Source organism: Mirounga angustirostris, unplaced genomic scaffold (genome assembly GCF_029215605.1).
Source record: "Mirounga angustirostris isolate CCGP_5_RB_7025 unplaced genomic scaffold, mMirAng1.0.hap1 SCAF_7, whole genome shotgun sequence".
Taxonomy (NCBI): Eukaryota; Metazoa; Chordata; class Mammalia; order Carnivora; family Phocidae; genus Mirounga; species Mirounga angustirostris.
The window spans coordinates 15,422,790-15,448,137 of NW_026991715.1; the positions used below are offsets into that span (position 1 = coordinate 15,422,790).

At 36.6% G+C, this 25,348-nt stretch overlaps 1 protein-coding gene across 7 annotated transcripts in view; it reads left to right on the forward strand.

The window, feature by feature from the left end:
• The window catches only part of DMXL1 (Dmx like 1), a 135,680-nt gene that overhangs the window by 23,805 nt on the left and 86,527 nt on the right, over positions 1–25,348 (forward strand). For all 7 annotated transcript variants that reach the window (XM_064595807.1, XM_045891422.3, XM_045891433.3 and 4 more), the window contains exons 5-15: positions 3,216–3,348; positions 8,155–8,221; positions 9,350–9,528; positions 13,711–13,900; positions 15,713–15,881; positions 19,334–19,546; positions 20,383–20,636; positions 20,748–21,432; positions 21,523–21,644; positions 23,997–24,086; positions 24,167–24,269. In XM_064595807.1, coding sequence (XP_064451877.1) covers positions 3,216–3,348; positions 8,155–8,221; positions 9,350–9,528; positions 13,711–13,900; positions 15,713–15,881; positions 19,334–19,546; positions 20,383–20,636; positions 20,748–21,432; positions 21,523–21,644; positions 23,997–24,086; positions 24,167–24,269 — 2,205 coding nt within the window. The remainder of the gene's footprint in view (positions 1–3,215; positions 3,349–8,154; positions 8,222–9,349; positions 9,529–13,710; positions 13,901–15,712; positions 15,882–19,333; positions 19,547–20,382; positions 20,637–20,747; positions 21,433–21,522; positions 21,645–23,996; positions 24,087–24,166; positions 24,270–25,348) is intronic.

Here is a 25,348-nt window from a genome sequence, read left to right on the forward strand (position 1 = left end):
TGTTTTTTCTTATGTAAGGATGTACGATTGATGCCTCCTAGCCGGTGACGTACATGTATATTTTATGCATACAGTGGAAAGAGATCAGACATGGGTTCAAATTTAGCATGTAGTTTAGTACAGCAGTTTATGTATAACTCTACTAGATAGTGAGACTTATGTCCCAGATAATGCCTGTTTCTCCATTGATTATTAATAGTGTCACCTTCTGCTCTCAAAAAAGTTCCTATTTGGATGATACATGTTATTCTGTTATAGCACAACATTCTATTGTAATTATTTGTTTACATGGTTTAAATTTTTTATTAGACAAGGGCTGAGATTCTAGTTTATTCAGCATTTTCTTTATCTTTGAGGGGCCATTATATTAGGCTTTCAATAGGTGTTCATATATTTGACTATAAGTTTTATGATCATGAAGAAATTACTTAACAGATCAAGAATGGTTAATTCACTTGTAAATTAAGGTAATATCTATTTCACAAGCTGTTTTTAATGATCAGATATGTCAGTGTATTTGAAAGTCCTTGGTAAATGATTAAGAGCCCTATTTAAAAAAACATAGTGTTAGCAAGTGAACTAGCTATTTGAAGTGTCATATTTATAACTGTAATAAAAACATTTCATGTTAGAATTAAATGGTATTTCTTTAATAATAACATAATAGTTGCTTGGAAATTTTGTACCTTTGGTCTATCAGTAATAATGCTTTGGAGGATAATATTAATGTTAAATTCCTCTGTCATCATTACAGAGTTATATCAAAAGATAATTACCTATTTTCCTAACTATCTAGTAGTGACTTGACAACAGCTCATGACCATTCTCTCTTTATTATGACTAAGTTAAAATTCACATAAAAGTTTATTATTTTTCTTTCAATAATCAAAAAGTTTAAAATTTAATGGTTTGGTTAAGAAATGGGTTATTGTAATAAATATTTGGAAGCAATTAGTATATTATTTTTGCAAGTGAACTTCAATTATTTATAAACAGATTTTAAATATTTTAAGTGAAGTATTAGTATTTTGGTTTTGATCGATACTTAACTATGTGCCAGGTATTGGGATATAAAGAAATTTTTTCAGATGATGCTACTAAATTGACTCTAGTGCCTTTGTGTTTGCTCCTGATCCACTACCGCATCTGGCTTAAATCATAAGATTTTTCTCTTTAAGACTTTTTATGCTTTGTTTCCCTACTTTATTATTCATACCTCTGCCCTTTGTGTTCAAGTCAATATACTGTACCATACGTTAGCTATTTTTGTATCATTTCATAACTGGGATTAATCATTTTGTATTCTGTATTAATTTCTTAATCCTTCATGGTATACCTTAAGTTCAGCTTCAGTTTATGTTAAAGAAAATTTGTAAAAACCAAACTCATGAATACAGCGGTGAGATTGGCAGTTGCCAGAGGCAGGAATGAGGAGTGGATGAAATACATGAAGAATGGGGGTTAAAAGGCACAAAATTCCAGTTATAAAATAAATAAGTCCTGTGGATGTAATGTACAGCATGGTGACCATAGTTAACAATACTTAATTGTATATTTGAAAGTTGCTAAGAGAATAGATCTTAAAAGTTCTTGCATCACAAGAAAAAAAGTTGTAACCAGTGTGTGGTGATGGATGTTAACTAGATTTTACTGTGCTGACCTTTTTGCAGTATATGCAAAATCAGATCATTATGTTGTACACCTGAAATGAATACCATGTTATATGTAAGTTATATCTCAAGTTAAAAAAACTTGTGTCATTATGCTAAACAGTGTAATAATAACCGAATGTAAATGGAATGTCTCATTGGTGCTTTCTAGCTGTTCATGAGACTTTCTGTCGAGTTGCTACTATTTATTGAGCTTCTGCTAAGTGCCTAGCCTGTGCTAGATGGGTAATACATATTATAGCTAATCATTACAGCAACTCTATACACACTTCTGATTTTATAGATGAGAAGAAAATGGAGGCTCAGAGTTTGTTCCAGATCAAATTCACATGACTAATTAAGTGACTTATTTGGGATTTAGACACAGGGATTTCTGATCTACATTTGTGTTTTGTCACCGACCCACTTTTGAAATAAAGTGATCTTTCCAGAGAGACATAAATCCACAGGCCTTAATTGCCAAAGCGAATGCCTTACTTACTTTGAACTTTTTGACCACAGATATGTCTCTTCCTTTCTTGTTTTTGTTGGGATGACAACACAGCCTTCTCCTCAGTTACCCAAGTCATAAGTTGAAATCTGTCCTTGAAGCCTCTTGTATCTCCTGTTTTTTAGTTGGTGTCAAGCCTTGAAAATTCTGCTTTTGAAATGGCTTTCAAATTCTTGCTTCTTATTTTCATATTTGATTCAGATCCTCATGATTTCCTTTGTGTGTTATAGTCAGTTAACCAGGTTTCCCTGTGTTTTTGTTTTCCCTAATCTCATCTATCTCTAGTCTTAATTTTTAAAAAAGAATCTTTACCTTTCTTTGTGTACTGGAGCCTTTGAAAGCATGGTGAAAATTTTGGGTTACCTCTCTAGAAAAATGTACATGCTATACAGATAACTTTTGCATATTATCTCAGCAGAGGGAGGTTTACAGGCCTCTTCAGGTCCATCTTTTGATATCCCCCCACCCCAGTTCAGACCCCTTGTTCTAAAATACAGATCCACTTATGTAACCCCCACACACTTAAAGCTCCCAACTATCTATAACAGAGCCCAAATTCCTTATAAACTTCAAAAATGCTTTATAGTCTGACCCCAGAAACTTTTCCAACCTTACTTCTTTTTCCAAGTCTACTGTGCACTTTATTCTGTAGCCATAAACCAGATTATGAATCATTCTTGGGGATATATTTGAACTTTCATGACTTCACGTCTCTCTTTACATGTCTCTACCAGAATGTGAAGTCATCATGAAAAAGGACAGCACTTCATTTGTCATTGTATCCCTCCCAGTGGCTAGTGCAGTGCGTGGTACAAAGAAGATGCTCATTAAATGTTTGTTAAAGCAGAGATTATATGACCTATTCCCTTTTTTCCCAAGCTGCTCCAACAAAATTAAAATACAGCCTCCTTCCCTCTCCCCCAAATCTTTTGTTATTTAACTTTTCTTAGAAGTTGTGTTATTTTTATAGTATTATATGAAACTCTCTTGACCATGTGCCTTAACTCACTAATTAAATACCTAAATAATGGTGAATAATATATATATATTTTTAGGCAATCGTCTTTTAACTGGTTCTAGCTGTTTGCAACTGTGGTCCAATGCTAACTTGGAGAAACCATCTGAAGATGAAAATCCAGATAAAACAGATCTTAATTTGGGGGACTGGAGATGCATTTGGCATTGCAAGTAAGCAATTAATTAGGGGATTAAAGTGACAAACCTGTTCCTGGTGGGTTTTATTATAAATGCCTTTTAGTTTGTGTAAAACTACACTAACATGGAAGTATTAATTTTTTATTCTGTGATAGGTCTTTTCTTATATACAGAGGATGCACTATTTCCCATGTTCTACAGATGCAATTTTTTTAATTGTTGAATAAAACACCTGGAAGGATACATAAGAAACTTGTTAAACCTGTATGATTATCATTAAATAGAAACTTGCTGAATTACACAAAAGGAGACAGAGACACTTTCCATGCTTTTGACTAGAAGTTTTTCTTTTGTGAAGAAGTGTATTTTTCCCGTTACTTTATAGATTGAACATAATCCTTGTCAAAATTCCATTGGAATTTCTACTTTTGAGCATGGTTTTAAATTTCTTTTAAAAGGTTAAATATGGGAAAATCAGGGAAACTGAAAGAAATAAAAAAATGAAGATAGCATAGTAAAATGAGTTCTAAAGCTAGAGCTGGTCAAGCAGTTAGTTCTTGATGTAGGAACAGATTAGGGTCCAGGATTAGACACAGTTACACAGGGAGATTCCGTATATAAGGTGTCATTTTACATCATGGGGCAAACTTGGTATCTCTGTGGAGAAGAAAATGAAATTAGAGTCCGTTTCATACCTGACACCACAATAAGTGTCAAAAGAAGGAAACATTGAATTTCTATACAATGAAACAAATAACTAGGAGAAAATACAGGTAAATTTTCGTAATTTAGAATTGCAGTGTCCATCATGGTAGCAACTGGTGACATACCACTTTTGAGCACTTGAAATGTGGCTGGTCTGAATTAAGATGTGCCATAGTATACAACACACACTGGGTTTCAAAAACTTAACACAAAGGAAAACAATTTAAAATATAGTTATTTTTTTAATTGATTATATGTTGAAATGGTAATATTTTTGGTATATTAGCTTAAGTAAAATAATTTATTATTTTTTTAAGATTTTATTTATTTGACAGAGAGTGATCGAGAGAGGCGAGCGCGTGCAGAGCGAGAGGGAGAAGCAGGCTCCCTCACTGAGCACAGGCTCTGGGCTGGATCCCCAGGACTCCAGGATCATGACCTGAGCCGGAGGCAGACGCTTAACCAATTGAGCCACCCAGGCTCCCCTTAAATAAAATAATTTCACCTGTTTCTTTTTACTTTTTAAAAATGTGGCTACTAGGAAATTTAACATTTGGTTTATGTTCTATCACTACTGCATGAAAAATGCTGCCTTAGATTAGGGAAAGACTTTCTAGGTACAATGCCAGAACTAGAAACTGAAAGGAAGGGAAAGGAAAACATCAATAGTTGTGACCATATCAATAAAAATTTCTGTAAAGCAGGGAAACTAAAAAGTTGGGAAATATTTGCAATTTGGAGTTCATGCCTTTTTTAAAAGGAGGTCTTAAAAATTAACTAGAAAAAAAACATCGTAAACAAAAATGGACAATGAAGAGAAAAATTGTAAATGATAGTACATATGAATAATAGCAAATTAACTAAGAGTTGATGGACCTCACTCAAAATCAAGAAGTGCAAAATATCCAGAAATAATAGGATGAATAATATCCATTATTAGCGAGTGAGGTACTTTTATATTCTGTTAATAAGGGAATGCAATTGGTATTTTTCTGTAGAGCAATTTGGAAGTATGAATCGACAGACTTAATTTTTTTTTATACCCTTGAGTTACTAACTCCAAGATTCATTCGTTCATGCAGCAAATATTTGCTGAATGTTTATCATGTTTCAGGCAGTGGTAAAAGTGCTTAGAATATAGCATTGACCAGGCAGGGATAGAGAGACTATAAACCAGTAAACCTGTATGACAATGTTAAATGCCATTCTTCCTGAGTCAGTTTTATATGAAACAGTAATAAAATACATTGGATACCAAAGTGAGAGTAGGGCAGACCTGGTAGAGAGTTTAGAAAGGAGGTTTCAGAGCAGCCGGTTCCATGTATTTTGCATCTCTCAGCTAGATCATATGGGTTTTAAAAAGGGTTAACATATAGAGAGGGGATAGGATTTTGCAAAGAAAATTCTTAGCAAGAGTTGTCTTTGCTCTGGAGCCTTTCGTGTAAGCTTGTAGAGAGGAAGCAGCAAAGTGTTATATAGCCTTCACCGCAGGGCTTCTGGGCAAACTGAGAATTTGAAATGTGTTTCATGCATTTGGGAGAGGGGAAGAATCTTAAGTTAAATCAAGATCAGAGTCCACAGTAGTAACTTGGACTAGACATACTATTTATTTGAGATGGTTAATTAAGCAGAAAAGCCATGGCCCTCGGGTTTCAGTTTAGGAGCAGCTGATGGTTACACGAATCGGAACACATTTAAACATCGGGTTTGATCACATTCCTGTTGTGATGCTTAAAACACTTTCTGTATATGTTAGATGAAGATCAGTAGTATGCTAGAGAAAAGTAAGTACGGTAAGGGGAAGAAGAGTAGAGGTGACTTCTGAGTGTAGACTTGAAGGAAGTGAGGGAGCAAGCCATGTGCGGGGATCTCTGGGAGAAGGATGTTGTAGGCAGAAGGAACCTCAAGCACAGACTCTCCCGTCAGGGTGTGCAGGGTGTGTGTAGCTTGTGGCTGGAGTAAAGGTCGCTGAGAGGTTATTGTGAAGCGTTTGCCTTTTATTCCGAGTTGGGAAGCTTTTGAGGATTTTGAGCTGAGGGAGCACTGAGGACTGATTTCCCCTTTAAAAGGACCTGCCTTAGCTGCTGTTTTGAGAAGACCTGGAGACAGAGGTCATGGTCATGGAAAGGATTGTCATGGAGATCAGGCACTTTTAAGTATTTGTTTTAAGAATATCCTTAGAATTGGGGTGCCTGGGTGGCTCAGTTGGTTAAGCGACTGCCTTCGGCTCAGGTCATGATCCAGGAGTCCCGGGGATCGAGCCCCGCATCAGGCTCCCTGCTCGTCAGGGAGTCTGCTTCTCCCTCTGACCCTCCCCCGTCTCATGCTCGCTCTATCTCATTGTCTCTCTCAAATAAATAAATAAAATCTTAAAAAAAAAAAAAAAGAATATCCTTAGAATTAAGCAGATGCATAAAAATGCATATACAAGGATGTTCACCGCACCACTTTTTTTGTAGCAGCAAAAATGAGAAAATAGCAGTGAGTAGTTAAATTATTTTAAGGCATTGCATATATCTGTAATGGAATAGCATAGCCAGTAAAATAATACAGACCCAGATACTTGATATGCAAACATGTTCGTTACATACTTTAAAATAAATATTACAAAGCAAATTGTAAATATGACCTCGCTTTCCGTCCTCTCCTCCCCTATATCCTACCACAGAAAGTAGATAGAGAAGGGAGGGTGGAGAGCCAGGTCTGGAAGTCTGTGTGTTAAAATGTTAGCAGTGGTTTTGCCTGGGAATGGATGTTGTGGTGTAGGTGAAACTGATGATTTCATTTTCTTCTTTTCATACCTTTGTATCGATATTTTTTTTTAAAGATTTTATTTATTTATTTGAGAGAGAGAATGAGAGAGAGAAAGCACATGAGAGGGGGGAGGGTCAGAGGGAGAAGCAGACTCCCCGCTGAGCAGGGAGCCCGATGCGGGACTCGATCCCAGGACTCCAGGATCATGACCTGAGCCAAAGGCAGTGGCTCAACCAGCTGAGCCACCCAGGCGCCCTGTATCGATATTTTCTATTACATATTTATTGCATTTAAAATCAAGAAGATAAGTTATTTTTTTAATTAGTTGCAGAGGTAGAGTTTAGTGATTCATCAGTTGCCTGTAACACCCAGTGCTCATTCCATCAAGTGCCCTCCTTAATGCCCATCCCCCAGTTATCCCATCCCCCGACCCATCTCTCCTCCAGCAGCCCTCAGTTTGTTTCCTAGAAGTTATTTTAATTTGGAATGAACTGTGACAGAATTCCTCTTTGGCCTCCTTTACAAATAAATTTAAAACGAATTTATCTCAGCACGAAATGGAAAGCAGCGATAGTGTAGGTGGTCTTGAGATCAGCATATACGGGTAGCCAGATAGGAAGGCAATGAAGGGACAAGAGCCAAAGCTCCTTGAAGAAGAAAAAGGCATGTGTGCACCAAGGGTATAGGTCAAGCTGACAGGCTGGCTCCAGCCTGCTGGCAAGTCCCCAGTAACCCACACATAATCCTTAATTAGGTAAATGCTACCTTAAGGGAGAATTCATTTCAAAATCTTGATTTATTGTCCATGAAAATGTATGTTAGAGTATAGATATCTCAGGGCTTTGGAAATTAGATTTCCAAACTGAAAAATGAAACCTTTCTCATATTCTAAGGCAGTGAGAGCTGTGATTCTTTGTTACCTAAGCTTTAAAGACTGATGATACCGGGCGCCTGGGTGGCTCAGTCGTTGAGGGTCTGCCTTCGGCTCGGGTCATGATCCCAGGGTCCTGGGATCGAGCCCCGCATCGGGCTTCTCCCTCTCCCACTCCCCCTGCTTGTGTTCCTGCTCTCGCTATCTCTGTCTCTGTCAAATAAATAAAAAAAATCTTAAAAAAAAAAAAAAAAAGACTGATGATACCAGTCATTCTTGCATGATTCTTATACATAGATAATTTCACATAAAAATAATTTTTATATTTAACTTAAACATTTACACTTTTCATTGTATATTTAGAGATACACTTAAAATTGAATTTGAAACTGGTGTTATCACAAAATTTTCCATTATTTGAAGCAAGTTGCTGAACATAGTTTATAGAAGTAATATTGAATTCTCTCTGATTTTCCTTAAAAATTATTTCTTACCTGTTTGATTTACAGAACTGCTTCCCAAATTCATTTAATGAAATTTTCACCAGATGGAGAATTTTTTGCCACTGCTGGGAAGGTAATTTGTGAAAATGCTGTTGCTGTTGGTTTATTTTGACACATCAAAAACATGAATTGGCTTCATTCTTTTAATTTATCTACATTGAAAATATTTTCTATTAAAATGTTAAATAGCAAAAATTGGCTAAATATTATTGTGTTAAAAGGCAATATGGTATAATTGAAACATAGACTTAAAGGTATATCTGGATATAAATCTGCCATTTACCAGCTTTTTGATTTTGGTCAAGTGGTTAATCTTTTTGAGCAAATAGAAGAATTTACAGACTTTCTAGGAGGACATTTGTAACCATTTTCATGTTTTTACCTGCTGATGTCAGAACAGTATATTTCCTTGAAATTATTTATTTGTAGTCATTGGTTCACCAAATGGCTCACTTACAACTGATTGAATGAAGTTAATTGTTCTCATGGATCGTAGCTTTTTGTAGAGGGAGGATGCGAGATACCCTAAATCCTCAGGGAGGTTTTTGTTAGGAGAGAAGATTGACGTTAAGCATGGGAATGCAATTATAGCTTAAAAGCAGAACCTGGTACATTCTAGTCCCCTTGTTTTCCCTCACTCCCCAAATTAAGAGATGCCGTTTTAATTATACTTAGAATATTTTTATTATATTATTTTTATTATTTTATATTTTAATTATTATTTAATTATACTTAGAATGTTTTATATAGTAGTAGCTATTAACTCGTTATTATCATCTTCAACATTTTCTTTGAACATTCATTTGTTACTTCATGAAAACTCTTGTTTTCAAAGATAAGCAGTCTTCATAAGGCTGCTGGTGGTAATGCTTTCTTGTTTGATATTTGGCTAAGTGGGAAGACGAACCCTTCATCTATCAGTCTTCTCAGTGACTCCATTTAGATACTGTATGGTAACTAGCATTTTCCTTGATCCGTTCCTTGCAAAGTATACATTCACACACTTTATTTCTCAAAGCACAATTATGGAATGCTGATAGAAAAGTATCAGAATTAGAGATTTTCTTCTCATTTCCTCCGTGCCCCACCATTCCTCCCATCCCTAAATTTCTGTGATTGCGGAGAAAATTCTTACCTTTGCTGTTTGACAATCTTTAATTTAATTCTGATGTGGATATTTTTCTTTTTTTTTTTTTATTAGGATGACTGTCTTTTAAAGGTATGGTATAATGTAGAAAACTGGCGGACAGCTGTTACCTCTCCGGATAAAAGTTCAGAAAAACAATCCCAAGGAGAAATGGACTTTTCCTTTGTATATCTGGCCCATCCTCGAGCTGTAAATGGATTTTCCTGGCGTAAAACAAGCAAATACATGCCTAGGTCAGCGATTTAGTCGTTTTGTCTGTGTATTAAGAGAATGTCATTTTGACATTGACTGCTCTTCTCACTTTAAATAGCTATAGGACTTTTGCCTCTGAAGATTTTAGTAATATTAGATAGTCCTTGGCCTGCAGATGTCTAGCCATGGGTCAGCTACGATTGACACCTCAGAGGAGAGCCATGTGAAAGGATACTTTACCTCCATCTTAGATGTCTTTAAGTGACAGAGTTGTACATCTTTCCTTCTCTTTGTTAGGTGTCCTATTCTTTCGTCTCTTAGTCATTCCCCATATTGCCATTTGTGTGGAATTTTTCATATTTCACTCCCTAATCTGGTACCTTCTCTGTATCTCCTCTGGTTTCCTTTTTGTTTTTAACCGCTTTATTGAGAGGATATACCGTGAGGCCTCAAACATTTCTCTAACTGTATCCAACATCTTTGTGGAAAAGAGAGTGTGGTAATAGATTACTATGCCCTGAACTAGGTATTAGTTTAACCTATATGTGCATGTGCATGCACACCTGTCAATACCTCCTTTCTTTCCTGTGACCCTTGCAAGACCTGATATCCCATTGAATTTTTGCCTGTACTTAGTAAGGCACAGAGACCTGTTTCTTAAGTGTAGGTAGAAATTGCTTTTTGTTTCATGGCCACTTTCAATTTGGCCACACCATGGAACAGTACGGTTTTTCCCTTAACCTTTTGTCACTGATATTTAGTAGGACAGCTGGGTCATTTGTTGACTTTAGTTTTGCTCTTTTGAGCCAGCAGAGTATATCCTAATTTTTTTACAAAATGTGTATTAAGACTGATTTTTAAAGAATAGTTTAAGGTTCACAGCAAAATTGAGGGCAAGGTAGAGATTTCCCGTATATCCCTTGCACTAACACATGCATAGGTAGCCTCCCCCAGAGTGGTATATATGACGAACCTGCATCAACACATTAGCACCTAAAAGTCCATAGTTTAGATTATGGTTTGTTCTTGGTGTTGTACACTGTATGGGCTTAGACAGATGTAGAATGACATGTTTCCATCCTTGTTACCTGATTTTTTTTGAGCTTTTTCTAGTTCCATAGGTACTATTCTTCCTACCCCAGCCTACCAGTCCAATAAAGCATAGGAGTAGGACACTGTAGGAACAGTAATGGTTCTATTGTTAGGAGGATGTGCCTGAATCTTTGGGCTAAGGGAGAGTGGTGTGGATAATCTATTGTTAGCAAAAGCCTGCTTCACTTTGAGAACGATTGCTCCAGTACCCCTGAGATCATTGCCCACATATATAAAAATCTGTTTAGAATATAATGAGCTGTGGCATATGTTAATTCTCCTTTTAAAAGTTGTAAATGGCCCCAATAAAAGTAACTGTCATCGCAAACCATGAAGATTACATTATTTCAGAGGCTGATTTCTTCTGATACAGGCAAGTGTTTTCATTGCACATGGTTAGACCACAAAAGTACTAAAAAAGAGATTTATGAAGTATTGTATCTTTTAAGAGAGGACAGTCACATCTGTTACTGACCTAGTTCACGCAGGATTGGTACAGGTGATCACAGTGGAGGCAGAAGTAGATGCCTTACACTGGGCAGTTACAAATGCCTGATAACACCAGTGAGACGTACCAGTTCTGTTCCTGGCTGTGTTCATTTTATCTCTGCCAACTAAGTTCTGCAGCATAAGGAACTGTGGTATAGAACTAGAATTTTCTGTTTGATAGAGTATCTTGTAGAGGTCTCAAGAATTTTACTTTTGGTCCATGTCCTTTAAGAACCAGCTGATCTCAGGGCGCCTGGGTGGCTCAGTCGTTAAGCGTGTTAAGCGTCTGCCTTCGGCTCAGGTCATGATCCCAGGGTCCTGGGATCGAGTCCCACATCGGGCTCCCCGCTCTGCGGGAAGCCTGCTTCTCCCTCTCCCACTCCCCCTGCTTGTGTTCCCTCTCTCGCTGTGTCTCTGTCAAATAAATAAATAAAATCTTTAAAAAAAAAAAAAAGAAGAAGAACCAGCTAATCTCCCCGAGCTCTTCTAGGTTTCATTTTTGCTTTACCAGCTGCCTGCAGGTATATGGTGGGAAGGCTGACCCTTTCTCATGAGAATGACAGAGATCCTGTCAAAATCAAAAACCATTGCTCTTTCTGATACGGCGTTCTCACTGGGCTTACAGGTGCTTTGTTTTTCACGTGAAATTAAGATACTTAGCCAAATGGTAATACTTGGTGCAAGGTACCACTGCTCTAGAGAGAAGAATGGGGAAGTGTTTGTAATGAGCATATACTTCTTCACTAAACACTGATGAATGTAGGATAAATTGGGAGGTTTGTTATTCCCTCCCCAAAACATCCGAAAAGTTAGTTCTAGACGGCTAGTTTCAAAACCATCTTAGCCTGTTACATCAAGATAGGACAGGTGTTGCACACTTACCATCACCTGGTTGTCTTTCATAGGGTTATAGCTTTCTTTTGAGGGAGGGAACAGTTATACCTAAATATGATATGCCATTGAAGACAAAATCAGGTACCCTGATAAGGAAGGAAGGAAGGGAGGTATTGCCAGAGAAATGCCTCAGACAGAGCAGGGTATTTCTTCCCTGCTCTCCTTAAATTACCTGGGAGCTGCTTGTATTGATTGTAAGTATCCTGAGGGGAGTCACCTGGGGCTGCCCTCACTCCCAGGTCAGAGCCCTCTCCAGGCTTCCACGTTGTGCTGCTTTCTTGCTTGTTTTGTTGCTTTTGCCTCTTCTGATTGCTGTCTATTCATTCTTTCAGTCTACTACCTTCTGCCCTTCCTTCATAAGCCTGTCCTTTCTGCCAGTTACAGATGGGCACCGTGAACCTTCAGCTTTCCATATTGCCTTTTGATGTATTTTCTTCTTTTTCTGATTGCCTACTTTTAATCTCCTGTCACCTCCTCTGTGTATGTGAATGTGCTAGAGAGATGCGGAGAGAAGGCAGGAGGTAGGAAGTCAGAAGGGGACAGAGAAAAAGTGAAAGAGGGAAAGACATGAGGGTAGGGAAAGGAGGGAGAAACAGGATTGAGAAAGGAAAAGAGGAGAAGGGGCCCTAGCACGTGGGGAGAGGTGGAAAGGGAGAGTGGCCTGGAGAGGCTGAGAAACAGCACTTGGGGGGAGAGCACAGAGGGAAGGAGGCTCAGAGAGTGAATGGGAAGGGAAGAAAGTCAGGAGAGTAGGCAGAGGAAGGGGTGAGGAAGGGAGAGGTGAGAGCAGAGGAGGGAAGCTGAAGGGGAGAGCACCCCACACAAAACATGCTGGTTTCCTTTTTCTTCCCCTTTGTTAGAGATCTTTTTTTAATCAAGCAGATATGTTTAACAAAGTGACTACTACAGAATATTTTTATTTCCTTTTTATTTTTCTTTAACTTACTGAGTTATTTGATAGAAGCCTTGTACTGATTGTTCTTTTTAAATCTGATATGTTTGAATATGTGTCTACTATGGGATATTGTGACTTCTTTTTCTTTCTTTCCTTTTTTTTTTTTTTTTTGATGAGTTACCCAATAAAAGGTAGTCTTTGTTGATGGGGATTCAACCTTTGAGCTCCTGATGCTTATTAATATGTAGGTAATTGATCTTGCTTTTATTTTGTGACTGGAAAGACTGAATTCACTAGAAGTCAAGAATAAGGAAGGAGGTGGCTAATAATTATTTTATCATGATTTTTCTATTCATGTAATCACTGCTTTTTGCAAATGTTAAGCAAGGAGAGAATAAATGTACTAAATAGTGTAACTTGTTACTGACTAGTGTGCGTGTAGCTTTACAGAAAGTAAAAACGAAGCATTATGAAGAAATCCGAATGGTAACCATCCACTGAGTAAATCAGAATATTTTAAAAGAAGATGTAGGTTTTTTCCTTGCTTATTAACTGAAGGATTATGGCATTGTTTCGGTCTTTGTTCTTTGGCTGTAAGAAGAATCTTAGATTCTTAAAATAAGAACTACCAAATTCTAGGCAGAAAAGAAATGGGTTAGCAGGTATTTGCTGTGATGAAATCAAATACCCACTCAATTTTAATGGTTTTGACTAAATACATTGCATAAATGTATATGGACATTTTCATCATCGGTACCTTTGTTGTGGGCATTTAATTAATTACAGAAGCACTATAGAATGTTATATTGTGTGAGATTTATATTTTTGCCTCTAAAATCTTTTTATTCCTCAGGGCTTCTGTATGTAATGTATTGTTGACTTGCTGCAAAGATAATGTATGTCGTCTTTGGGTAGAGACATTTTTACCAAATGATTGTTTGCTATATGGAGGTGACTGCAACCATTGGGCGGAACCAATTAATTTAACAAATAACTTCAGAAGAAATGCTTCCAGTAAAGAACGAGTTCAAAATGCTTTAGATGTAAGTGTTTTTGTTAGATGTTATTTCCTACAAGTTTTAAAACGTTTTGTACATTGCCTATTTTGTAACATTCATCCTAATTAATATTCAAAATTATATGGTTAGTTATGAAAAAATATATATTAGAAAAACAATTCTCAGAAAACTTTCTATTTTATTTGGTTCGAAAAATATGCTGAAGTATTTCAGAGCATAAAACTACTTATAATTATGAAGTTAATCTTAGGTTAACTGATGGTAACAAAAGGAAGATTACACTTAGCTAAAATAACAAATGAAAATCTGAAAATGCAAAGATTTGACTGTAAAAATAATTTATATTTTTACTTTGTTTAGAGGTTGGGGTGTTTTGTCCTGTCATAATTACAGGAGTGATTTGAATAGTTTTATCAGATTCTGTTCTAGATTTGTTATCTTTAGAACCTTCTGGAACTTGAAGTTTTTTGTTTTGTTTGTTTTTTGTGGGTTTTTTATTTTTGTTTTTGTTTTGTTTTTGAGAGAGTGAGAGAGTATGGTGGGGCAGGGTGCAGAGGGAGAGGGAGAGAGAGAATCCTCAGCAGGCTCCATGCCCAGCATGGAGCCCGACCAGGGGCTCAATCTCATGACCCTGAGATAATGACCTGAGCTGAAATCAAGAGTCTGACACTCAACTGACTGAGCCATGCAGGTGCCCCTTGAAGTATTTATTTTACTGATTAGTGTAGAAAGTAAAAGTAAATTTTTGATGTTTAGATTAATTGAACATACACCAATAATACAGATTCTTATTTTCTTGATATGGAAAACAGAAAGTGATCTAAAAGTGATTTGTCTTTGAATGCTTTGTATGATTATGGAAAAACTATTTGTCAAATTTGGAGAGTATTCTCAGGGCTCAGAATATAATTAAATATATATTGCCTGGAGACTCACAACTGATAGAATGGTTATGTGTAATAATACCTGAAAGAGGTTCTTGACTAGGAATGAAGACTCTCATTCTGTGTTTAGGTGACCTTGTGTTCTGTAGAAACTATTTTATCATATGAAAGATGAGAATAAACAAATATCAGCACTCTGCCTTATGGGTCAAATGAAGTGATCTCTGAAAAAGCTTCACGAATCAGCCATGATACTTGAAATATCATCTTAATGTATGATGTCAGTATTGTTCAGTGCTTTATCATCATAAGGAGTAAACTGGACACAAAGGAGACAGTATGCATAGAGACATCATTATCCACAGACACATTGTTGTGAACTTTTGTTTTATGAAATTATCAGAAAAATAAACCAAATAAAAATTGCGAAGTATTGTGTGATGGTTGAAAGAAGTTAGGCAGTTTAGGTCTAAGCTTATTCTTCAGATTTCAGATTTCCTGCACAAAAGTACTGAAAGATGTTTGTATATATAAACTCATCTGAAATAGAGTATATATGAAATAAGTCAGAGTAAGGCAGATACCATATGCTTTCACTCATATGTGGAATTTAAGAAACAAAAGAAATGAACAAAGAAAAAAAGAGACAAAAAAACTGAAGAGATGGTTACCAGAGGGTGGGGGGATGGGTGAAATAGGTGATGGGGATTAAGAGCACACTGAACCATGATGAGCACTGAATAATGTGTAGAATTGTGGAATCACTATATTGTATGCCTCAAACTAATGTGATGCTGTTAATTATACTAGAATTAAAAATGAGCTAATTAAAATGGAAAAATGAAATAGAGAATAATGTCTGAAAATCATTTTGTAGCCCATATATATATGTTTATATATATATGCTTATGACATTATAGCCACTGGTGTTACTTTGTGTTTATTGGTACAGGTAAATCTGAGACATTTTCGCAGAGGTCGGAGGAGATCACTTGCTGTTGTAGCGCATACCGGATACCTGCCACACCAGCAGGACCCTCATCATGTCCACAGAAATGCTCCGCTGCATGCCAACGCACTTTGCCACTTTCATATTGCCGCCAGCATCAACCCAGCCACGGGTAATAGAACACTGTTCAACAACTGTTCTTGGACTTGAGTAAATTAATTTTATAACAGAGACATTTTACTTCTAGTTTTGAATAAGTAAAAAATTGAAGGTAACTTACTTATCTAACTTTTCATTATAGCCAGCCAGCTCACTGATTACTTAAACATAGGTTTTTGTTTACTTGTTTGCTTTTTAAAGCTATGATTTGGTTTCTGATTAAGATCTTAATAAGTCATTTGAGATTCTTAGTTTATTCAAAAGTTGAGATTTGAGCTAATACTTCACAGGTTAGCACCATAGAATAGTATTTTGTTAACTATTGTATAGTTCTTAAAATAAAACCGTTGTGTAGGGACGCCTGGGTGGCTCAGTCAGTTAAGCGGCTGCCTTCAGCTCAGGTCATGATCCCGAGGTCCTGGGATCGAGCCTCGCATCAGGCTCCTTGCTCAGCGGGGAGCCTGCTTCTCCCTCTGCCACTCCCCCTGCTTGTGCTCTCTCTTTCTCTGGCAAATAAATAAATAAAATCTTTAAAAAATAAATAAAACCATTGTGTCTAATGCTTGATCTTAGGTGGCCTTCCAGAAATAAGGCAGAAATATGTAGCAGTTATAACTGGAAGAATTAAGAAACTTACCTCAGTAGTCAAATATGTACTATTAGATTTAAAAAATCTAGAATATCTGGATCTATCTATGAATTTGAAGATTTAAAGTGCTCATCTTTCAGTAAATGTTTTCTGTGAGTTTAAAAAAACAGGTGGTCAGATTTGGGGTATTTAAAGAGGAACCTTAGAGTATTACTGGGAAAAAGATTAAAAACAGTATTTGCACATGATAAATAACCATCTGTACAGAAAGTGGAAAGTGAAAGCCTCTTTTCACCTCTGCCCGACCCTAGTTGTTCTCCCCTGAGATAACCACTATTGAGTTTTTGTATATTTGGAGATACTCTTACGCATGAAGTAAGCATAACCTATTTTTTTTACTCCATTTCTTTATTTTTTTTAAATTTATTTTTTATTTAAATTCAATTAACATACAGTGTATTATTAGTTTCAGAGGTAGAGTTCAGTGATTCATCAGTCTTATATAATACCCAGTACTCATTGCATCACGTGCCCTCCTTAATATTCATCACCCAGTTATCCCATCCCCCCATCCCTCTCCCCTGTAGCAACCCTCAGTTTGTTTCCTATTGTTAAGAGTATCTTACGGTTTTTCTCCCTGGATTTGCAGTACTATTACATTCTTCAAGGAAACAGCAATAAATATGGTTCATTAGTTACCTGAATCAAAGAGAGAAATGTTTTGGTAAGTTAAGGGTAGAGATACTTCCACTAGGAATAAAAAGTGCTTGCTAATTTTCTTGGCTTTTATTTGGTTAACAACAGTCCCAGCTCTAAAAGAATCCATGAGCCAAGAAAATGAAAGGGGATGATATTGAACTGTTTTTAGGAAAACCTTATATAAGCTTGGGAAATACCCTTACCTTTATCAAAAAACATACACTGGCAAGTGCTTGTAATACCCAGAGGCAGCTCTGAGACTACTGGTGTTGTTGTGAAAGTCTCTTCTGAATAAAGGACAACATTTTGAGAATAAAGAAAGCTTGGTTTCTTACCTTTAATGGAAAAGGCTGAGGGGTTACAGAAAAATAAACCCTGAGTTCCAGTGTAGCATCTCCCTGACGACCTTCCAATAAGGAAAATTCTAAAATCTTTCTTTAGCTAATAGGACCTTAAGGAAAATCCATATACGTAGAACAAATCAAAGCAGAATAATATCAGTAGCAGCTAGATTAGACACTGTGGAGCTCTCCTTTCCCTAAGTTAGACCTTTAGGAATGACCTTTCTGGATGCTGTGTTTCTTGTTCAAGGCCAAGCTTTCAGATAGAGCTTCACTTATTTGCCCATCAATAGAAATAGAGGAGAGGAGCTCCTAAGAGCATGTTCTTTTAATTCTAGTTCTTATACCCTTTCCCCTGAAGATCTCTCATAAAAAATGGCTTTAATAAAATTCCTTGAGGTCAGAAGATAGAAGAAATTTAAGGTTCCTTTTACAGAGAATGCTGCTGCTAAAAACCTGCATTAACCTCGCCTCTCCTTCTTGCTTATTGAACACGTAGGCCTGTGGTCTCTTAGAGGCATCGTTGATCTTTTTTGTGTTGAATGTAACTTGAAAATCAGAACATCATACTGAATAGGATTCTTGAGGGCACTCTTTGGTTCCCTGGCACTAATGTATATCCACCTAGGGATAATAGGATTGGCAGTACGGTCCCTCAGGACTTTTACTGAGTGTTTGGTCTGTGCCAACCAAATAGCAACTAGAGATAGTGGTAGGAACTGAAGGCATAGTGGTGTTGGAAACTGGTGTGATCCTTGCTCTCCTGAAGCCTATTGTTAGGAAGGGGATAGATAAATACTAATCAAATAATTACAGTAATGAATGTGCATTTATAAACAGAGCTCGGATTGGATTGGATATATCTATCAACTCTTAGAACTTGCCTCCAACAGAAGGGATAGGGGAAAGGTTCTTTTATGCTTTCCTTTATCATCCATCTCCTATAATACTGTTTTTCATTGGTGTCTAACAATTGATACCTTGTTCGGACAGGTAATTAAGTCAAATTATTTCTCTTCTCCTTTAAAAACAAAAATCAATAAATTTGTTTGTGGAAAATAGTTTACCTTCCCTGAATCCATTTTAGCCTTTACTGTTCAGCAGATACCAGCATGATCTAGTTTATATTTGATTTAATATGATAGACAAACTTTTTTTCACCTCTCTATTAGTTAGGGATTATCATTTGTCACAATTTACTCTGAATTTATACTTTAGTATACTTAATTTAGCAATTAGATGAAAAATAATACCAAGGAAGAATTTTTTTTTTTACCTGGTTTTGTCTTGAATGCCTTTCTTGAGTGTAAGATGGGGATCTCAGTTTCTACTTTCCAACTTGAATCTTGATGCTAATAAATTGGCATTATCTAGCTTAGAGTTAGGTAGGTCATTTAAAAATTTAAGTTAAAAAGTCGTTAAAATAGAGGTAAATAAGTCACATTCCTTTACATATTGATGGCATTTTTCTTGGAGAAATTTTTAAGGAGACTTTCCTCTTAACATGTCTACAAATTACAGATTTATTTCTTTATGAGAATATTTTTTGAACTAAAGAAAATCTCTGTATATGTATATATAGATAAATTACAGTCTGTGACCTAGAATATAGAATTGTTTTCCTTTATAATAGTTATGTTAAATTTACCATTTTAAAAGCTGTTATCATTAATAATAACCGTGGCAAACATTGTATTGGGAATCTTACTTAAAATCTCGTTTAGAGGTTTAAAAATAAATGTGACAGTGGTAAAAATAGGAGACGTGTACGTTCTGATTGCTGGAATGATCGAAATATTAATTGTGTGTTATGTGTTTTGTTGTTGTTCTTAACAGACATTCCACTTCTCCCTTCTATCACATCTCTAAGTCTAAGTGAAAATAATGAGAAGAGCGGGCCTTTTGTGGTACACTGGCTGAACAATAAAGAGTTGCATTTTACTTTGTCCATGGAAGTCTTTTTACAGCAACTCAGAAAAAGTTTTGAACAACCATCTTCTGAGGCCAGTGTAGAAGACTCTAATCAGGCAGATGTAAAATCTGATGAAGGTAAGGCTTTAAGAAGGATAAAAATATGTTAAGTTTTATTGACAATAGCTAAGATTTTTATATTGGCGTAAGACTAGCTACTAGCTTCGGAAACTCAAAATTGCAGTGGCTTAATACAACTTTGGACTAGCTCAGTTAATAATCCAGGGTTGGTGTTCCTGTTCCCGGTGGCTTGCTTTTACTGGTTGATGCAGGCTCAGGATTCTCCATGCCTATGCTTCCGTCAGCCCCTAAGGCCTTGCTACTTGAAGGACTATCTGTGGCCTAGTAGCATTATTACCTGGGAGCTTGTTAGAAATTACCTATGTATTGAAGGAAATCTGGAAATTGGACACTGTAAATGTATTCCTTTAAAATAGTTTCTTTAAGGTGTCATATCAGTTATAAGTGCAAGTACCTAGAGCATCTCTAGTGTAGCTGACTCAGGTTTTAAAAAATCCAATAATGTGAAGAAAGTACAAATTACACTCCAATAATATATTTGAATAATTCACCCCAGAATTATAGACCCAATTCTGCCTTCTTCATTGAGAAAAACTAAGGTCCAGGGAAGTAGTATGTTTTACTTCTGAGTAAATTGTGGTACAACCAGTGTACCTATTCTCCAGTCCAGTAATTGTCCTCTATCGTTAATCCACTGACTCAGTCCTATAGGCCGTCTGACTGCTGAGTTAACTCTAATGGCCTTATATCCCTGGAGCGAAGTTATTTTTAAAGGGGAGCCAATTTCTTGTTTATTTGAAAGCTATTACGTTTTTCATCTTGAATGCATTTACAAAGATCTTTCTTAATAGCTTGATTGTATTTACTTGGTTCATGAATTCTTTTGCTTATAGAAATGGATGATGGTGTGGATGATCTGAAAATAAATCATGAAAAGAAGGAATTGGGCAGTGATAAAATAGTACCAAATTCAAGTTTTGTACCGTTACCATCAGCTGCCATTGATCATCAGATTGAAGTACTTCTGTCTGAATGGAGTAAAAATGCAGACATGCTCTTCAGTATTCATCCCATGGATGGCTCTTTGCTAGTTTGGCATGTGGATTGGCTGGACGAATACCAGCCTGGTATGTTTCGTCAAGTCCAGGTACTATTATTATGATCTCGGGAGAGCTGCTTCTTATTGAATGTGGGTACAGTTTTGTAATACTTCTTTGTATTATTTCATATGTTCTAATGCTTACTTTCTTAATTCTAGGTGTCCTTTGTTTCCAGAATTCCTGTAGCTTTTCCCACGGGTGATGCGAACTCTCTCTGTAAAAGCATAGTGATGTATGCCTGTACCAAGAATGTTGACTTGGCTATTCAGCAAGGGAAACAGAAACCTTCTAGCCTCACACGGTCTACATCAATGCTTATCTCTTCCGGCCACAGTAAATCAACTAACAGTTTAAAATTGAGTATTTTTACCCCTAATGTTATGATGATTTCAAAGCACGCTGATGGCTCTCTGAATCAGTGGCTGGTCAGTTTTGCTGAAGAATCTGCTTTTTCTACAGTTCTCAGTATTTCCCACAAATCTAGATACTGTGGTCATCGCTTTCATCTTAATGATTTAGCTTGCCACTCCGTGTTACCATTATTGCTGACAACGTCACACCATAATGCACTAAGGACACCAGATGTTGATAACCAGAAGCAACCTTGTGATCCTGTAAATACTGAAGAATGTTCCTTGGCACAACAGAATAAAAGCAGCGTTGATGTGACGTATCAGGATCCCAATGCAGTTTATAGTGAGCTTATTCTTTGGAGGGTTGATCCAGTTGGGCCATTGTCTTTTTCTGGAGGTGTTTCTGAGCTTGCCCGGATTAATTCTCTACATGTTTCTGCATTTTCCAATGTGGCATGGCTGCCCACTCTTATACCCAGTTATTGTCTAGGTAAGCTTTCTGATTTTTATTTAAGAAATTGAGATTTTCCGGTATCATCATTTCAGGGTTAAATTTTAAATGTTTGTGAATACTTTCTAGGTGCATACTGCAACTCTCCTAGTGCATGCTTTGTAGCAAGTGATGGGCAATATCTGAGATTATATGAAGCTGTTATTGATGCCAAGAAACTTCTGTATGAGCTTTCCAATCCTGAAATTTCTGTAAGTAAATAGCTTTTAAAATTAAGTGTATAGTATGAGGTTTTTAGATACTTAATTTATACTTTTTGGGCATGTTCTAGAATTGTGACCTATAATTTGTAATAAAAAGATGTATATTTTCTAGTTACTTTATTTTTTTCACATTTGCAATGTACCATTACAGCGATTTTTAGCTTCTTTAAAAAGAAACCATTTCTTTCATTCATTCCAAAAACAGAGTCTAGTGTCATACAATATATGTTTCTCTAATGCTTCTTTGCTCAAGGATAAATGAGGACTACTGGCAGTATAAATGTGGAAGTTACGTTGGTTCATCTGCAGTTTTTTTCAAGGCAATGGGAGCTGGAGTAACAGCAGTAGAATTTTTATCTTGAGAATCAAGGAAGAAAAAAGCTCTCAGCTTGGTTGCAGTACAGTCAGGAGTCCTTGCAACACCATCGCAAAGCCTTTGTCTTGTGACGGGCGGCACTTCTTCCTGTGCACAGCTAATAGCAACCCACCGTCTGCATTGTCTTAGCACCTCCAGCAAGCTACTATCTCCACTCTTCGTCTTGGTGTTTTTAAATATCCCTTACCTTCAGCCATGCTGAGCTTCTTGTTCAGGGGATTCAAGCCATCTCCTTAGCTACCAGTTAATGTTTTTGTTAATGTTCTGGTTTTACAGCTGCACAAGTGTCAGTGGTCTGCCCCAATCCTATCTTTCCCTGAATTATTTTTAATTTGTGTTTTTTTTCAGAATGCAAGGTTTTTCAAAAACACATATAATAGTGTTATAGTAGAAACATATATTTATTGAGGGCCTTCTATTTTTCAGGTAGTATTTAAGTGCTGGGAATTGAGATGTGAAGAGAACACACAAATCTGAGATTACATTCTAGTGAAGGGGGTATAGAAAAAAAGGTAAAAATATATTAATAAATAGTATAGAGAGAAACCATGTTGTACAAGGGAATGCCAAGTAAGGTGCTGATCAGAAAAAGCCTCACAGGAAGGGTACCATTTGAGTAAGGACCTGCAGGAAATGAAGGATATGGATGTGGATATTTAGAGTATTTTAGGAAGAGAAACAGCCGGGCATGTTTGGTATATAAAGGAGCAGCAAGGAGGACATTGTGGCCGGGGCAGAGTAAGTGAGGTGAAGAGTAGTCAGGGATAAAGGTAGAAAATTAGCCTAGCCAAATCTTACAAGCCCTTCTGGGCCATTGTGGTAACTTTGGCTTTTACCGTGAATAACATAGAAACCATTGAAGACAATGCCAAATTGATATGCTCTCACTTAGGTTTTGAAAGGATCTCTGGCTGCTGAATAAATCAGACATGGGACGAGAAGTGGCTTCACAGTAGTCCGGGAGAGAATCAAGGGGCCATAGAGTGGTAGCAAGTGGTAGTGGTAAAGATGATAAAATTGGTCACATCTGGATGTGCTTTGAACATTGAATAGGCAGGATTGGACTGGATGTGGGGCTTGTATGAGAAGAAGAGGATGCTCCATCATGTTTGTGTGTGAGCACAAGGAAGAATAGAACGACTGAGTGAAGCTGGGAAGAATGTCTAAGAGGCTGATTTTGAAGAGCAGGTGGATTTGAGAGCCTGGTGTTGAACATGTTAATTTCGAGATGACTGTTCGACACCCAACAGACGTAGTACGCTCGTCTGTAGTTTAGAGGGGGTCTGATCTGAAGGCATGAGATAAGTAGCTGTCAGAGTATGAATTTAAAGGTGTGGGGCTAGATGAGACCACGGAAGGAAAGTAGAAGTGATAGGATTGAACCCTGGGGCATCCCACTGTTAAAAGTGGGGTGAATGTGGTACATAGTGGAAGGCAGTGAGGACAGTTATTTCAAGAAGGGAGTGATCACTAGAATCAAAGGCTGCTGCCCATAGACAAAGTGTGATGAAGACCGAATTTAACAATGTGACCTTGACTAAGAGCAGTCAGGACATAGGTAGCTTGAGAAATCAGCATACATAAATAGTGTAGCAACATGTTTCTTAAGTTCCATCTTTCTCACCTCAAAATTAATGCCTAAAAAGCATTGATTCTTAGAACATTTCTGTGACATTGAAGTCAGTCTTCCACATTTATGGATGTAAAATATTCTTCCCCCTAACAATTACCATGCCTTGCTTTTGTTCCTCTCTGCATCAACTGACCCATGACTCTTACTCATTCCTCTGTAATGAATAGTAAGGTAAAGTCCTCGAATGTTTATAATGAAAGCAACTTGTGAATTTATTTAGCCCTACTTGAACTTATTTATTATTTATCTACTATGAAATTTTATATTGTTTATTAATTATTTTTTAATTTAATTGTTTAATAAAGGAGATATCCACTTTTTTTAAAAACAGAAATATGTTGGTGAAGTGTTTAACATCGTAAGTCAGCAGTCAACAGCCAGGCCAGGATGCATTATCGCATTAGATCCCATTACCAAACTTGTAAGTATCATTTTTCTGGCCACTCAGCATTAAGTGAATAACATATATGTCAACTTATGTTGGTGTTTATTTACATTCAGCAAGGCAGAAAAACCCAGCTGCTTCATGTTTTTCAAGAAGATTTCATTTTGAATAACCTTGAGAAGAAAAGTCTGGGAAAAGACAGAATATTACCTGATGCAGGTAAAGAATAGTTTTTTTTATGTAATGAGAAATATTACGTAGAGTACATTAAACAGTAAATAAAGATAAGTTGATATAATGTTTCATATCATCTATGTGAACTTAAAATTTTCCTGTGTAGGTTTGTGATGTTATTTACCATATACATACCAGTAGTTTTTTATTCTTTGATTTTTCTTTTTTAAGATTTTTGTTTATTTATTTATTTGAGAGAGAGGGAGAGCAGGAAAGAGAGAGCACGAGCAGGGGGAGCGGCAGGCGGAGGCAGAGGGAGAAGCAGGCTCCCCACTAAACACGGAACCCAATGCGGGGCTCGATACCAGGACCCCGGGATCATGACCTGAGCCAAAGGCAGACGCTCAACTGACTGAGCCACCCAGGTGCCCGGTAGTTTTTTATTCTTAAACCAGGAAATAAACATGAAAAAATTAAAGGGGTTTGTCAATTATATTTTTTAAAAAGCATAATAGAGATGTTTTTTATTAGTAGTATGTGAGTACTCTTTGCATGGATATAGTCCTGCACTAACGTTAGGTTTGGATAATACAGATGCCTGACCTTTTAGAAATCTACAATTTAAAGCAGTAGCTTAAAACTTCCAGTTATAATTTAAAGACAAAAGTGTTTTAATTAATACTTTTATAGTTAAACATTTAAAAAAAATTAAACTCCTCCACTAAAAATTAACTGTTATTTTATATAGAGGAAAACAGAGCAAAATGAAGCTCAAATCTCTTGGTCATCAGTTTTAATTACAGAGCCAAACCAAACTGAGAAATGTCTTTCCTTAAAAATGAACCATACAGTTTGTGCCTGGTGCTTTTAAAAGTCCATTACGAATACTATTTTCACTCTGTATTTGTTCCAGATTATTTTTCTTACTTCTCTTGTACTCTTAATTCCATGTGTTTCTGGTTTTCTTTTCCTTTGAGGTTTGCACTGTTATGTTGAATGTCTTTTCTTACCACTGTTTTCACTTAGTCATTTTCCCTGAGAATTTGTGAACTGTGCAAAACACAGTGTTTTGGTAAGCTCTGAATATAATGATGGAAAGATACTGAAAGTGGAAAATAAAAATG